The sequence below is a fragment of the Felis catus genome, chromosome A1 (assembly GCF_018350175.1).
Source record: "Felis catus isolate Fca126 chromosome A1, F.catus_Fca126_mat1.0, whole genome shotgun sequence".
NCBI classification, from domain to species: domain Eukaryota; kingdom Metazoa; phylum Chordata; class Mammalia; order Carnivora; family Felidae; genus Felis; species Felis catus.
This window is the reverse complement of record NC_058368.1, coordinates 198,438,088-198,453,884: the sequence shown is the minus strand read 5'-3', so window position 1 is coordinate 198,453,884 and position 15,797 is coordinate 198,438,088. Positions and strand designations below refer to the sequence as shown.

General features: G+C 41.2%; 1 protein-coding gene across 1 annotated transcript in view; it reads left to right on the top strand.

The window, feature by feature from the left end:
• The window catches only part of SNX18 (sorting nexin 18), a 29,668-nt gene extending 21,016 nt beyond the window's left edge, over positions 1–8,652 (top strand). The window contains exon 2 of the mRNA XM_023260708.2: positions 5,952–8,652. Within this exon, the coding sequence (XP_023116476.1) occupies positions 5,952–6,205 (254 nt within the window). The 3' untranslated portion in view covers positions 6,206–8,652. The remainder of the gene's footprint in view (positions 1–5,951) is intronic.
• Positions 8,653–15,797: the final 7,145 nt, after the last annotated feature.

Here is a 15,797-nt window from a genome sequence, read left to right as displayed (position 1 = left end):
AATAAATTTGCTGTAAATTTATGGTACAGTTTTGTGGAGACTAATCTTCCTTGCTTATTATACATGGCACTCACTATGTATAGTGAGTGTACAAACCAGTTCCTGTTTGTACTTCTGTGAAGTTAATATATGCCATTTTGTATAGGTCCTTCATTGTTTTAGGCACATAAGTCACCTTAAAAAATAATTTGAGCTCCCTAAAACAGGAACTAGGTCTCTTTTTTTAAAAAAAGTCACTTATATCTCCTGTCATCTTGCTGCTGTAATCCTGATACATTATGCTAATGGATTTGAATTGCATTAAGTGGGTTAAACCAGAATTCCAAGTGGAATTGGCCTTTGGGTACTTACTCTCCTCAGTGATTTGTTCTGTCTTTCCTAGTTTGCCAAATAAATATTTTTTTCTGGGATGACTAACTACATCAGAGCAAAGAAGCAAAGCCTATATATCCTTAAAGGGATTGTATGTTACTATTTTTGGTTGTAGTTCTTAATTTATGTAATCTTTCTATACGATCTAGGCAGATAGAACAAGAGAGAGAAAGAGATGCCTTCCCCCCCCACCCCCGCCCATGTATATTTGGGCTTAGATTTTTCAAAATCATGAAATATGTGCTGCTTTTTCAATGTTTTGTGGCACCTAAGTGTTGTTACCAAGACAAGAAGATCAGACATCTTATAAATATTAAATTGCTTTACAGGCACAATTAGTGAATTGAATGTGGTTAAATAAGACTCCAGAAGGAAATTTTCAAAACCTATATAGTTCTTTTACATATTCACAAGGCCTTCTGAATTGTATATCAAAACAGAAGCCAGGGACTTCATAAGGGAGGTGGCTTATGGTGCAGGAACCTCAGCCACGGGTGGGGGGATGGGGAGTGGGTGGAGAGAAGAAGGAGAAATACCTGATCCTCACCTGCCCAGCTTTTATCCCCCAGCACCCTGTTCACCTAGGTCCACCTGGCTTTTTTGCCCATTCAGGCTTTAATTTCTTTTCTAAATATTTCTAAATAGTATTTACTTTGAAGTCAGTCGTGCATTCACATCCCATCTCCATATCTTACCTGGTTACCTGGCAAATTTGATGCTCAAAGAGGTGGAGTAGCTTCTTCAGTTTCCTTGTGAAAATAAGAGTAATGTCTGTTGTAAAATTGCAGTAGGGTTAGTGATAGTATATGAGAAGTGCCTAGGGGAAGAGGTGCAGAGGGAGAGAGAGAGAATCCCAAGCAGGCTTCATGCTCAGTGCAGAGCCCTACACGGAGCTCGATCCCACGACCTGAGATTATGACCTGAGCCGAAATTAATAGTTGCTCAACCAGTTGAGCCACTCAGATGCCCTATATATATTTTTTATACAAATATAATTAATATACAGTGTTACATTAGTGTCAGGTGTACAACGTAGAGATTCAGAATTCTGTACATTACTGAGTGCTCATCAAGATAAGTGTACTCTTGATCCCCTTCACCTGAACATCCTCACCACCCACCTCCCCTCTGGTAACCACCAGTTTGTTCTTTGTATTTGAGAGGCTGTTTTGTTTGTCTCTTTTTTCCCTTTGTTTTGTTTCTTAAATTCTATGTGTGAGTGAAGGCATACGGTATTTGTGTCTCTCTGACTTATTTCACTTAGCATTATACCTTCTTCATCCATATTATTGCAGATGGCAAGATTTCATTATTTTTTTTTATGGCTGAGTAATATTCCTCTGTGTGTGTGTGTGTGTGTGTGTGTGTGTGTGTGTGTGTGTGACACACATCTTTTTAATCCATTCTCTCGAGGGCACTTGGGTTGCTTCCATATCTTGGCCATTGTAAATAATACTGCAGTAAACATAAGGGTGCATATATCTTTTCAAATTAGTGTATTCATTTGCTTTGGGCAAATACCCAGTAGTAGAATTACTGGCTCATATGGTAATTCTATTTTTAATTTTTTGAGGGACCTCCATACTATTTTCAACAGTAGCTACACCAATTTGCATTCCACCAAGGTTCCTACCTTGCATTCCTTCCAAGAAAAGGGTTCCCTTTTCATCACATCCTTACCAATACTTGTTATTTCTTGTGTTTTTGGTTTTAGCCATTCTGACAGATGAAGTGATATTTCATTGTGATTTTAATTTGCATTTCCCCTGATGATTAGTGATGTTGAGCATCTTTTCATGTGTCTGTTGGACATCTACACTTCTTTGGGAAAATGTTTAGGTCCTCTGCCCATTTTTAATTGGATTATTTAATTTTTTGGTGTTGAGTTGTAGAAATTCTTTATATATTTTGGATATTAACCCCTTATCAGATATATCATTTGCAAGTATTTTATCTCATTCAGGAGGTTGTTTTTTTGTGTTGATGGTTTCCTTTGCTGTGCAAAAACTTTTTATTTTGGTATAGTCACAGTTTAATTTTGCTTTTGTTTCCCTTGCTAGAGAAGACATATCTAGAAAATTTTTTGACAGATGTCAAAGAAATTACTGCCTGTGTTTTTTTTTTTTCCCTAGGAATTTTATGGTTTCATGTCTCACATTTAGGTCTTTAGTCCATTTTGAGTTTATTTTTGTTTATGCTGTAAGAAAGTGGTCCGGTCTCATTGTTTTGGTGTCTAGTTTTCCCAACACTGTTGTCTTTTTCCCATTGTAAATTCTTGCCTCCTTTGTGATAGATTAATTGACCATAAAAATGTGAGTTTATTTCTGGACTCTATTCTGTTCTTTTGACCTATGTGAATATTTTTATGCCAGTACCAGACTCTCTTGATTACTACAGCTTTAGTATGTCTTGAAATCTGGGATTGTGGTATATCCAGCTTTGTTCTTCTTTTTCAAGATTGCTTTGGCTATTTGGGGTCTTTTGTGGTTCCATACAAATTTTAAAATAATGCTTAGCATATATTATTTGCTGGTTTGGGAAGCTACTATTTATTGTTTTCATATACCTGTTTTCCTGCCAACTTCCCATGCCCAACCTTGTCCTCAGCACAGTGCCTGGCATGTAGTAGGCCCTCTGAGCATTTTCCCTCGTGACACGATTTCACATGTTATCTTGAGAAAGACATATTTAACTCCCATGCAGAATTACATACTTTGTGGTCCTGTTTCACTTCATGTCCTGGTTGTGTGCCTGTCCTCCGTGGGCTTTGCCAGGTGGCTTCCTTGAGAAGGAAGGGAGGGAGGGCAGGGACTTGATGCTGAAATGTTTGAATCTCTCTGTTTTAGCAATGTGCTCTGTAGATATCAGGTCCTTCATAAACATTTGTTAAACAAATCAAATCCTTGCCCCAGAGCTGAGCCTTTTGGGACTTGAAGGTAGGAACATTTGTGTGACTTACTAAATTGATAATTGGGAGAAAAACGAGTCTTAAATTCCCGTTGGCTCTTTCAGGATGTACACTTAAAACACTTAAAGGTGTTAAATGGCAAAAGGTCCTTAGGCCTCAGCAAGATTTAATACTTGCTGTTGGGTCCAGGAGTTTTGAAAATGTATGCCCATGTGATAAATTGCAAACACTTGAGACTCATTCTCTTTTAAGTTGGTTTTTAGAGATGCGCGATGTGCAATGTCGTATCATGGGGGTAGTTTCTAAGAATATGGTTGTCATTTAGAGTTGGACATTCACCCAGCTCTGGGCCAGGCTTTGGAGCCCCCATATGCAGGGCTCTACTCTGCAGGCTCTGATGACTAGAACGAGTGATCCTTGGAGCATATTACCAGTGTGGCAGCATGTACACAGACATGTCACGGAGGCACAGGGTAGGATGCTGCGTGTCCTTGGTGTGTGCCCAGTGGGCTTGGGCACCTGCGAGTGGAATCATCATAAAATAGTCAAATTACCTGAGACTTTTCTCTTAACTTCCTGTTTTCTCTATCTCTCTCTCTTCGCCATTTTAAACATGCATTTCATAATTTCATATTCTCAGTCATCTTGTTAAAAAATGTTTCCTTTAATTCTGTCTCATTATGCTTTCCTGGTCTTTTCCACTTCAGTTTTTGTATGTAACTTGTGAGAGATGGACACATACAAGAAAGATAAATTTGCTATGAAAAATGATTTCTTTCTCTTTTATGGGGAGGAGTTCTTTCTCTTTGATACAAATGACAAGCAGGCGGATTTTATGGCTTTGCTCCCCTGCCGGGGGGCAACGGCAGAAGAGTGAAAAGTGCCACACTTTAAAGGGACGGCTTCCTGGTGGAATTGGTCAGGTGGAATTGAAGCCGTGTTAATGCCCATGACTTCTCTCTACAGAGGAGACCCCTCGTCTCTGCCATGGGGTTAAGTGGGGTCTTTACTGCTTTTCACTTAAAGACCTCGTGTAGAATAAATAAATGAAAAGGTATACACATACCTGCATATGTATGTGTGACACTTGTCGGTGCGTTTTAATTTCTCGGGTCTTTGAGCTGTGTCAAAAAATTCCCCCAAAACAAACACACTGTTTACCCTCCAAGGGTTTTATGTAATGCTAGGTTTAACTCTATTATTTAGGAGATTTGAAGAAGTTTAGAAACAGGGCTTTTCCCCTTGTGTATTTCATCATTAGCTAAAACTGAATATTTCTGAAACAGAATTCCTCAGCTTTCCTACCTCCTCCTAAACAGGCTCCCTTCTTTTGTCCCCCTTGGTGTCATCATGGTGAAGACTGCCCAGCCAGGTGTGCTAGAGGTTTCTCTCTCATCCTTCGTCATGGTTTAGTAGAGTAAGTGCTAGATGGAGCCAGGAAGGCTGAATTCCTGAGGTGGCCATGAGCAAATGATGTGAACTTGATCATCATTCTTTTCCAAGAACCCATGAAGGTCCTTTGTTTCCTACCCTTAAATATCCTTGGCTTTTTGTGTCTTCACATGGCACCTGCCAGAGTGATCGTCCCCTTCCTTCTCCCTTGTACATACTCTAGTGACATTTCCTTTTTTTTTTTTTTTTAATTTTAATTTTTTTAATGTTTATTTTTGAGAGAGAAAGAGAGAGAGCACAAGTGGCAGAGGGACAGAGAGAGAGGGAGACACAGAATCTGAAGCAGGCTCCAGGCTCTGAGCTGTCAGCACAGAGCCCAGTACGGGGCTTGAACTCACTAACGGTGAGATCATGACCCCAGCCAAAGTCAGATGCTCAACTGACTGAGCCACCCAGGTGCTCCTCTGGTGACATTTCTTGACAAGAGGCTATGACTCCTCTGGCTTCATTCCCAGATCATCATTAGGGCAGACTCAAAACTCATTGGTCCTTACAGCCCTGAAGAAAAGGTGGCAAATTCTTACTTCACAGGCCTCATGTTCCAGGTGTGGGTCTCCTGATAGAACACGGAATGGCGCCCTCATTGCCAATAAGACACAGGTTTGGCCAGCCCCAGTGAGGGTGGCCTCCAGTTGTACGCTGTCCGCATTTCCAAGTCCCCTTCATGACATGAATAATTTCTAAAATACAACCCAAATTGGCACTAACAAGTTTCAGAGTGTGGTTCTAGGGTCTTATACGGTATCTCTTCAGTGAGACTTTCTGAGGAAGTAGATTTGCATCTTCTGTGGGGCATTGTGTTTATAGATAGCTTTCTTAATATATTTGTGTGCAATGGTGTCACACCCTTTCTCTTAAATGAAAATCGCAATTTCTTGGTTTGTATTTTTAGAGACCATTACTTGCAGTTTATTATCTGTTCTGTATAGTGTCTCTCCCTGGAAGAGATGAAACCTGTTATAGGTACTTGGTCAATGGCAGGTGCTAGTTTTGAGAAGTGAAATTGCAGCAACGGTGGTGTTTTCAGTAACCCTATCAGGTTCCTTTGTTTTTAATAAGTAATAACACTCATCCCTTTAAGTTCCAAAAGACTTGAAATAGTGTAGGCAAGTATTTATAATGCAGGAGTCTGTTTGCTATGTAGCTATGTTGTTAGGATATGCGTGTGTGTGTGTGTGTGTGTATTTAATTTTTTTTTTTTTTTTTTTTTTAACTACAGGAGCTCTTACCAAAGTAAAGGAGAGTAGGCGACACGTGGAAGAAGGGAAAATGGAGGTCCAAAAGGCTGATGGCATTCAAGATCGCTGTAACACTATTTCTTTTGCCACTTTGGCTGAAATTCACCACTTCCATCAAATTCGAGTAAGAGACTTTAAATCACAGATGCAGCATTTCTTACAACAGCAAATAATATTTTTCCAAAAAGTGACACAGAAGTTGGAAGAAGCTCTTCACAAATATGATAGTGTTTAATGACTGGACATTGGGTTGTGGACTTTTTTCAGTTCAAGGATATTTCTACAGCAGAATAAAAACTGCTATCAAAGAGCTATTGCCAACTATCAGTGGTGGTACAAGGATGGTTTTGTGTTCAACTGAAGCTCTGCTGAATATATAATTACGTAGGAAAGAAACAGTTAATATGGTTATATAATAGAAACAGTACCACACATTGTAACTAAATTATACTATGTATGCCTACACTACCATTGTAACTTTTGGAATAATGATTATACTATTTGCCTTATTGCTTTTTGAAGTATGGGTATTTTAGTGCATACTTTGTAGACCTCAAAACCCATGAAGGGTCTCAAAGAAGCTGGCTGGATAAAAGCCTGCTGCGGATGCCTTTTTACTCTCATAGATTGGGATTACCTAAATTCAACCTATTCTCTGTTTACAAACTCCAACTAGAGCAGCTATGCGACTTTGTGCCTTTAAACTCTTGGTTTTTCATTTCTCCACCCCCTCCCTTTTTTTTTTTTTTTTTTTGTAAGTAACCACAACTTTTCTTGATTGAAAGAGTGAAAGGCCAGTGCATACAATGACAAACCTGTTGGTAACCTCATTTTGGCGCTGGGGGCGGGGTGGGCGGTCAGCTGTCATCAGTTTGCCTGGCAAGTTTTGTCTCCCGACACACGCTGGTGAGGGCAACCGAGGGAGACCTGATGCTCATCTTGGAATATGAAGTCTATTAGGGAATAAAATGGTGCCACTCTGTTCCTTAGATGCTGTAGTAGCATAGCCTCTTCACGCAAGTGTCCTAGAAACTTGGCGTGGAGATCGAAACCAACATGTCTTATAACACAGAGAAGGAGGAGTCTAATCAGTTGGGGACACAAGCACAGAATCAGTGATGACACATACCTGGTTTAATTCTTAAGAGGGTTTTCTTTTCTTTCTTTTTTTTTTATCTTGAAGATTTTAATATTCAGTGTGTGTGTGTGTGTGTGTGTGTGTTATTTTTTTTTAATGATCTACACTGTTAACTGATTGAGACTCCACTGTGATTCACTCGTTTACTTAATCAAAAACTTTTCAGGGATGTCTGTAAAATTCAGTGTTATACGTGATTGAAAGTAGCGTTGGTTGATCTAAGGAGGGACCAGAAATAATTACTATTCCAAATGCTGAAGGAAAAAAAAAATTGTTTTTTTTTTTCATATTGTAAGCCCCCAGGACATTTAACCTTAAAAATTATTTTAAATATATTCTTCTATTATTATAAGGGAAATATGAATGGCTGATAAATACCAAAAAGATTCAAAAGCAGCTTAATTTAAAAAGCACAAAGAGATTCTGGCTTCCAATGCCAAAATCTCCATGTTTTTATAGTTGCTGAGCTATAAATAATGTGATTCTTGAGTTTACAGATTGAAAAAGTGTCACTGAAAGGTCAAAGTATCTACTGTTTTTATGAAGTCAAACTTATGCTGCCTCACAAATCCCTGGATATTGAAATGGTAACACAGAAGTAAAGAGGTCAATTTGAAATATTGGTGAGTCACACTGATTAAAAAAGACAGGGTCAGTTTTCAGACACTCAAAAAAGAAACGGTCATTGAAATAATTACTCAACAGCACATTTATTCTAAAAAAATAATCTCATATGGGTTGAATTTTTAAGATCAGAGTGTTGTAATTTTGATGAAATTTTTATACCTTAGGTAACTTAGAGCCAGATTTAACATCATGTGGCTTTGTTTCTATTACAGATATGTGGAATTGTGGAATTGTAACCAAATATATTGTTCTCTAAAAAGTAACTTTATCCTGTTGATTGCAAAATATAGTTCTATAAAAAAAAAAAAACCCATATATCTATGTTAATTTTATTGCAGAAGTTTGGAGATTATAATTATAGCATTTAATTTAAATCTGAGTCTGTATTGGACAGATAAGCACTATGCTTTTCAAATGATTTGAAAATCAGTTTTATTTGCCTCTTTATTTTGATGGTGGTTTGATTCTTTTTTTTTTTTTTTTTTTTTTTTTAAGTAAAATCACTAAAGATGTGCAGTGGTAGCATGGAAATTATCTGAGGTGTCTTGTTATGATTGTGCTTTAGCCAGGGTGGACATAGCTTAAATTATAAAAACTAAAAATTAAAGTACAAGGAGGTATAAGTTCATGCTGCCTACTTAGAAGAGAACTTTTGTTCTTCATAACTACATAACATTATAATGCCACTGATTCATAAGGGGTTTAAATGAATTCTGTGGGGTAGGACACCAGAATTATTAGTGTTCATTTTCATCTAAGATCTTTATTTCTCTAACGTTCTTGGTCCTATTGAAACATTTCAGTATACAAAAATACTGCAATGTTAATACCCAAGAGAAAAGCCATCATAATGTGTATGCTGGTCATTATGATCAGTGTGGTACAATTTTTTAAAAAATAAACTATCATGCCCTTCATGCCATTATTTGTCTTTATTTCTATAATTTATAATTTCGATACGTGATGTATTTATGACATGAGGGTGTCCGCCTGAGCTGGTTTTGCTATTCTAATTACAGACGGACTTGTTGATGTGCTGTAATTGTCATGCAGTGAGACTGGTTTTGCAGCCGTGCATTATATACAGCCCCCATTATTCGCCCAGTCTGTTGTACCTAAAGGCACAGTGTAAACCCAGAACGAGGGAACACGTTTGAAAGTGAAACAAGAGTCCGTGCACTTTGGCTTAAATAGAGCAGTACAGTTAAACCTTGGTTTACGAGCAGGATTCATTCCAGAAATATGCTTGTAATCCAGAGCACTTGTATATCAAAGCAAATTTCAAGAACCATTGACTCAGTGGTGAGCATGTGTCATTCAGCATCACGGACTACTCATATTGCAAGACATCACTCATTTATCAAGTTAAAGTTTATTAGGAATGTTTGCTTGTCTTGTGAAACACTCGCAGAATGAGTTACTCGCAATCTGAGGTTTTCCTGTCGTTGAGAATAGATTCGTTTTTTGGGCTTCACTGACACAGATGTCCTACGTGTATTTGTAACAACACAGCAGATTCTTCAGTGCTGGTTTTTAATTGTCTTAAGTTTTGCTGCTGTTCTCATAATTAAGGACTTGAAAAATGTAGTCTGTCAAGTCAAGCATGTAAAATTTATGTGTCAACCTTTAAATGTCATTCTTTACCAAGCTCGTTGCTATAGGCATTTTTTTTTTCCACTTAGCTTTTCAGTTCCTCAGAAACAAATAACCATGTCTGGTACTTTTAAATCAATAAGCATTATCCAGTTTTCTCGTTTGCAGCCTTCTCTTTGGCTAACAGAAGAAGTAAAAATTAGGGTATTAGTTATTTATAGACTAAAAGTGTCGAACATTTTTTTTCCTTCAAAATGTTATGATTAGTACAGATCAGTCCTTATCTTTTAAAGAAATAAACAAAGTTTGCTTTATTTCTAAGCTTCAGTGGAATATTATAATTATCTTTTCTCCAGTAGTTAAGGAGGCATTTACTTAATGTGAAAGACTTATACAGAAAAATAGAAGAGGGTGTTCATGGTCTTAAGCTTCCATCTGTGCCCGTCATAGAAAATGTCTGTGAAACTAGCTAGTTTGACTAGTTTAAAACCCTAAGCCATCCCTGTCGTCCCACTGGGTCTGCTTCTGTTAGTATCTTATGTAACTATTAAGCACATAGCAGTAAACGGTGAGTGAATCATTTTGAAATAATAGCGACTGTGAGTCTGACACATACCTAATAAGTGCGTGAGTAAAGTAATTCACACACTCTCTTGGGGTCTGTTGTGTTGGTTTCCAGAAAGAGGCTAGCTGAAACCATCCTAATTCAAGATGTAAAGGATCATGGATGAGTACAGGGACCTGGTGAATCCCACATGAGGCCAAAGTCCCCTCTGGAACTAAGCTTGCATTCTATGCGGGGTTTGTAATCTGTCAACTTCTTTTCTTTATGAGTCTGTTTTATTCTTTTTTTCCCTTCCCGTGGCTTGGCTTTCTCAGTATCTTCCAGTATGTCTAAAATGGCCCAGACATCTATTTGGGTTCCTTAGGCCAGTGGGGGACACCTGACCCAAGCTGGACACATCACCTGTGGGATTGGTGGTGGGATGGGTTCTCTGCAAGTGTGTGTGAGGGAAGAAAGGAAATGGTTGGGACCTCTCAATATGGACTTCATCTGGTAGTCCTCAACAATAAACCTGGAGATTCCATCTCCTGTTCATAGATTAATGAAAAGGATCAGAGATACCTCGTATCTTTTGCCCAAGATTACATCAACTGAGTGATGGAGCCGAGAGTCAGATGGGGATCTGTCTTAAGCCAATGCTAATTTAAACTGGATTACATTGGATGCCATTTCCCTGCTTTTCAGGAACCCCAACACTTTCCAGGTCCCCACCCACTGCTGGACTGACAGGGATTCTGCTCTTTGTGCCCTGGGCTCGAAGGCGCAAAGGGAGGCTTAGAAAGTCTCCTTTTTGGAGTCATTTCTGTTGGGAAAGATGAGAGTCTGTGGTCCGGTCACTGCGTCACTGGCTGTCGATGCACCGCTCTGCTCTGTCTCAATGGGGGAAGCAGGCAAGGTATTAATGTTTCCCTAGTGATATTAAGGGAAAGAAGAAAAGGAACCAAAACCCAATGGTTTCCCCTCTCTCTAACTGCACCTCTGTGCAAACATAAACAGGTTTCAGTTGCCATAAAAATGGCCTTGGCAGAACCATAGGAACTAATGTCAAATGTTTAATTCCAGTTGGCCAGGGTCACAGTTAGCTGTGGCAAGTTCTGCTTGGTCACAAGTAGCAGCAACAGAATGCTGCATGCAGGAAGGCCTGGGAAGTGATGGAATAGACTTCTGGGCAGAGTACAGAAGGATGCTATGCTAGGGACCTAGGAGCAGGAAACCTGGAGAAACCAGCCAAATGTCTACCTCTGTCCCAGGTGTCTGAGCTTGGGGGGGGCAGTGAATCTGGGATTGGGTCATGTCTACAGCCTTTCTAGGGATCACAAGTTCCCCGCTTGGCTCTATTCCCAGAATGTCTCAATCCCATCATGCCTGTGGCAGAGATGGAGCTTCCAAAACTGCTATAGGGGCCTACATGGGTTGAGAACAGTTTAACTTCCTCGGGTGAATTTGTACCAGAAGTCTGCCTAGGACAAGGCCAATTGTCCCGAGCTCCAATTGTGAAGCTACCTTCAAAAGGACTTAGAAAACATGGTGTTCTGTTTCTGTGAGCCCCATAAGCCTATCTGGAAATGCTCTCTAACTTTGAGGGCCCAGATGCATCAGACCTTATTTGAATAGAGGTTTAACTTTTCAGTTGCTCCAGGAAATGTCTCTTAGGGCTTCATAACTGCTGAGTCAGTGGACTTATCTGCAAGCACAGTGGGGAAGTTGACCCAGCATTACAGTAAGAGAGGCGATGCCAGGGGTCACAGCCTAGCTTCTCCACTCCGAAAGACCTCAGCTTACCCAACTCGCCTCTGAGCCTCAGTTTCCTCAAGGGTAGGATAGGCCTACTTAGACTTTATCAAATTATTGAGAGTATTAGATTAACAAGTATGTAAAGTCCTCAACCACTTCTCAGTCCTCCCTTTTTAAATAACAAACATGGGAAGTGACAAAAATTCTACAAGTAGGTACTTAATGATGATAGCCACGTTCCCAGACACTGTGTGACCTTGAGCTAGTCAATCTCTCTGTGACCGTTTTCTATCTGCAGTGGGATATAGTATCCCCTTCACAGAAATCTTGTGAGAATTGAGTGACAAAAATCCCTGAGCCCAAGGCATGCCAAGTGTAAGAACAATAAAGATCCTCCGTGAGGATGTGAGAAGGGGTAAGATGGATTTTAGCCGTTAGAATTTTAGCCATTAGCCATATCAGCTCTGCTGTGGAGAACTGAGGAATCCACACGTGGCTCTCAGGTAGGAGATCCTGCCTTCGGCACAGCTCTTCCACCTTCTACCTGCTTTGGCTCGCTCTGCCCCCATGCAGCCCGGCCCCAGGTCCAGACCCCTCTCTGGGTTCCTGCTCCCAGAACCCTCATACAGCGTCCTGGCATATTCCGCCTAGAAGCCTACTTCACCACTTTCCAGACTCCTCAAATTCCTCCTGTTAGGGTGGTGAGGAGCTCAGCTCTCCAGGGGGAACCTCTTTTCAATACCGCTCTCCACTTGGTCCCAAAGAGCTAACTACCAGTAGGTTTAGAAAGTTGTCCTGGAGCTCTTACCAGAAATATCTGCCGGGGACAGCTCAGAATTCTGTTTTTGTTCACCAGATGAATCGCGATTATACTGACGCCTGCTGCTTTCACACCTTAAAAACAGGAACTTTACGCCTAGGACTCTGAGGGCAGCATGCTCAGTGTTTAGTATCTCAGCCCTGACCTCGTGCCCCTGACAGACATTTCTAACTGATGGTCAATGCATTCAGTCTGGGAAGTTGAATTTAATGCCTCTGGGTGGCTGTTGAAGTAACCATGCCCTGAATCAAATAAAATACTGGCCTAGACCAAGTTTGATCAGGCCACTTGGTTCTGCTTTTGTTCAACCTAGCAGTTTTAGAAAATACAATTTTTGTTTTTGATTCAGAATGGTTCCCTTGGGGAGAAAAATCTTGAAAAAAAAAGAACAGGTTAGGATGTAGCAAATTAGATTCAGCCTAAAACCGATGGTGTTTCAGTGTAATGTGTTGGCATCCCGAGTCTAGTTTTGATCATTCTTTATCACCTGGTCCCTTTGTGAACTGCTTTGTGAGCCAACTGGAGTTAGCAGGGGCCAGCCACATCTTCCCCCGGCTGCACCTGGGGGACGCTGTCAAGTCCACGGGCTTATGTTCTTCATCTGAACCAAAGTATTTACAGGGAGAGTGAAATCTGTAATCCCAGAAATAGGGCTTTCTTGAAAAATGTTGCTTTTTAATGGCTCCTATTCTGAGATCCACGAAAAAAGAAAATTTGGCCTTTTAGGTACTCTTGCTGACAAGTGATTTCATGATAAATTGCATAGTTATCTGAAGGATTAAAAGCTGTAGGTGTCAGTTGTTTAAAAACAAAAGACAAGAAGGCTCTTTATATACCAATATGGAATTTTTTCAAGAAAAAAAAGAGCAGAACAATATTTTATAGGCTATACCTTGAGTAAAAGAGAAAATAGGGGCTCCTGGATGGCTCAGTTGGTTGTGTCCGACTCTTGATTTGGGCTCAGGTCATGATCTCACAGTTTGTGAGTTTGAGCCTGGCTCTGTGCTGATGGTATGGAGCCTGCTTGGGATTCCCTAGTTCCCTCTCTCTCTGCCCCTCCCCTGCATGCACTCTTTCTCTCTCAAATAAATAAACTTAAAGAGAAAATAAATATATTTGTTTATGTACTCATAGATTGTTTCTGTCAGTAGATGGAAACAGTTGGTAACAAGCTAATGTTGTTTGCTTTGGGATCTGGGAACTAGATGGCTTGGGGGACAAGGGTAGGCAGAAGATTTTTCTTGTATACCTTCGTATCTTTTGAATTTGAATGAATGTATTTTCCATTTAAAAAATAAAAACTGGATTAAAAATAACTAAAGATAAATTTTAAAATTGACAGAGGCATTAGCAAAAAAAAAAAAAAAAAAGTTGTAAACGCCTCCAGACCTGGAAGCAAATTGTACAAGCATAGAAGGATCAGTCTTGTACGGGCAGTGGACCCACAGTTACGGCCAAGTCAGTCTTCATTGTGTTATTCCCTGTTGAAATGCCGCAGCGTTAGGATGTGTGCTGTTCAGGAGAACGTGTAGACTGTATGTACAGGGAGAGATAGTCTGGGAAACCAGTCTGTTGTTGTCTGTGGGGCGGGCTGTTCTTTTCTAGATCAGAGCCCCTCATCTCACCCCCTGTCCTGCGAAGCCTTCCACCGTGCTCCAACCCCAGTGTCTGATCCCCTGTCTACACCCCTGTCACTTTGGTGCTGGCACGTAGCAGCTAAGTACCCACAGGTCCTGGGCTGAGATCTACTTCTTCCTACCGCTTAGACACTAAGTGTTCATCATGCGCCAGGTTTGGTTCTGTTACCTGCATTATTTGATCTAGGGAACTCTCTTGCAAAACCACTTTCCCCACAAGGAGACAGGCTTATAGACATTACAGAATGGTCACACAGCCAGAGAGGGGCACAGCTGGGATTTGGACCCAGGCCTCCGGACTCCAGGGGCACCTGACTCCGCGACGTGTGTTATTAACCACTCTACAACCTACTTGAGAATACAGGGTGACGTGCTGGAGCACCAAGGAGGCGGTGTGGTAGTCCCCTTGAGGACGAGCCCTGTTCCTGACTTCCTCCTTCCTGGGAGGGGCTAGGCACAGGCCGCGAAGACCGAAAAACTGTGGTCTGGAGAACAGACGATCTTCGTGACTCACCAGGTTTTTGAACGACACCGACCACATCTTAAGAAGGAAACGAAATGCCAAAATGCTAGCCCTCCGCGTTTGCACCATCAGCACCGGCGGTGGGCTGCTCATGAGGGCAGTTTTCCACAGACAGACCTCTGTTGCACTTCCAGCGGCCAGAGGAGTCGGCCACAGGAGGAGAGAACAGCCGGGCCACAGTGCCGGCTTTGTTCAGCTGTGGGCCTGCTTCGGTGCCCCAGCCTGCCGGACTCAAATCTGCGCCTCGGCGACATGGCACATGACCGCACATCACGCCCTGCCCAGCCAGTTGTGAAGGACTGTCGTTTTGAGTGTCAAATCCCTGTATGCCAGGTTACTGCTGATTGCGCTCCCTCAACACAACTGGGCGAGTTGAAAGAAAAGTGCAAGCTGAGCTCCACGAATCATGAGGAAGGCTGGCCTCTGAGCAGATGGCTGGGGCGTCTCACAGGTCGAGACGGGGGATTCACCACCATCAAAGCTGTTTGTGGAGCCTGAAGCCCCGAGTGAGACGAAAAACTAATAAATTGTCATGCTGGTTCTCTTACTCCTTCGGTGCAGAACCTTTGAGTGGGACCAGACCCCATGTCTTCTGACCAGCATATTTTCTCCTGCTTTACCTCATGGGAAAGTATCATCATCGAGAGGTTGCTGTGGAAAAGGTAGTTACCCAACATCAACTCACGTTTGAGTCATTTTGCTTCAAAAGCTTGATGAAGCCACCGGCACAGCAGAGATACCCCAGACACTTGGCTCGATTAACTTGTTCATTTGTCAACAAATATCGATTGAATTCCTAATTTCCAGGCATTGGTCTAGACACTAGGAATACAGCAGTGAACAAAACCAACCCAGATCCCTGCCTTCATGTATTTACATTTCAGGAAAGGAGATCCAATAATCAAAGTAATGAAATATGTAATATATAGGTGGTGATAAGTGACATGGGAAAAAATAAAGTGGGAAGGGGAGGTGTGGGTAGTGAGCAGTGGGAGAATTTATTATTTTAAGTGGCCAGGATAGGCTTCTAACCTGAGGTAAAGACCAGAAGGACTCAAGAGTTGAGCCATGTGGATACCTAGGGGAAGAACATTCTGGAACACCAGCAGCAAGTGCAAAGGACCTGAGGCAGGAGAGCATACCTGGCATGTTAGAAGCCCATCAGGGAGGTACTGTGGAATGGGGATAGA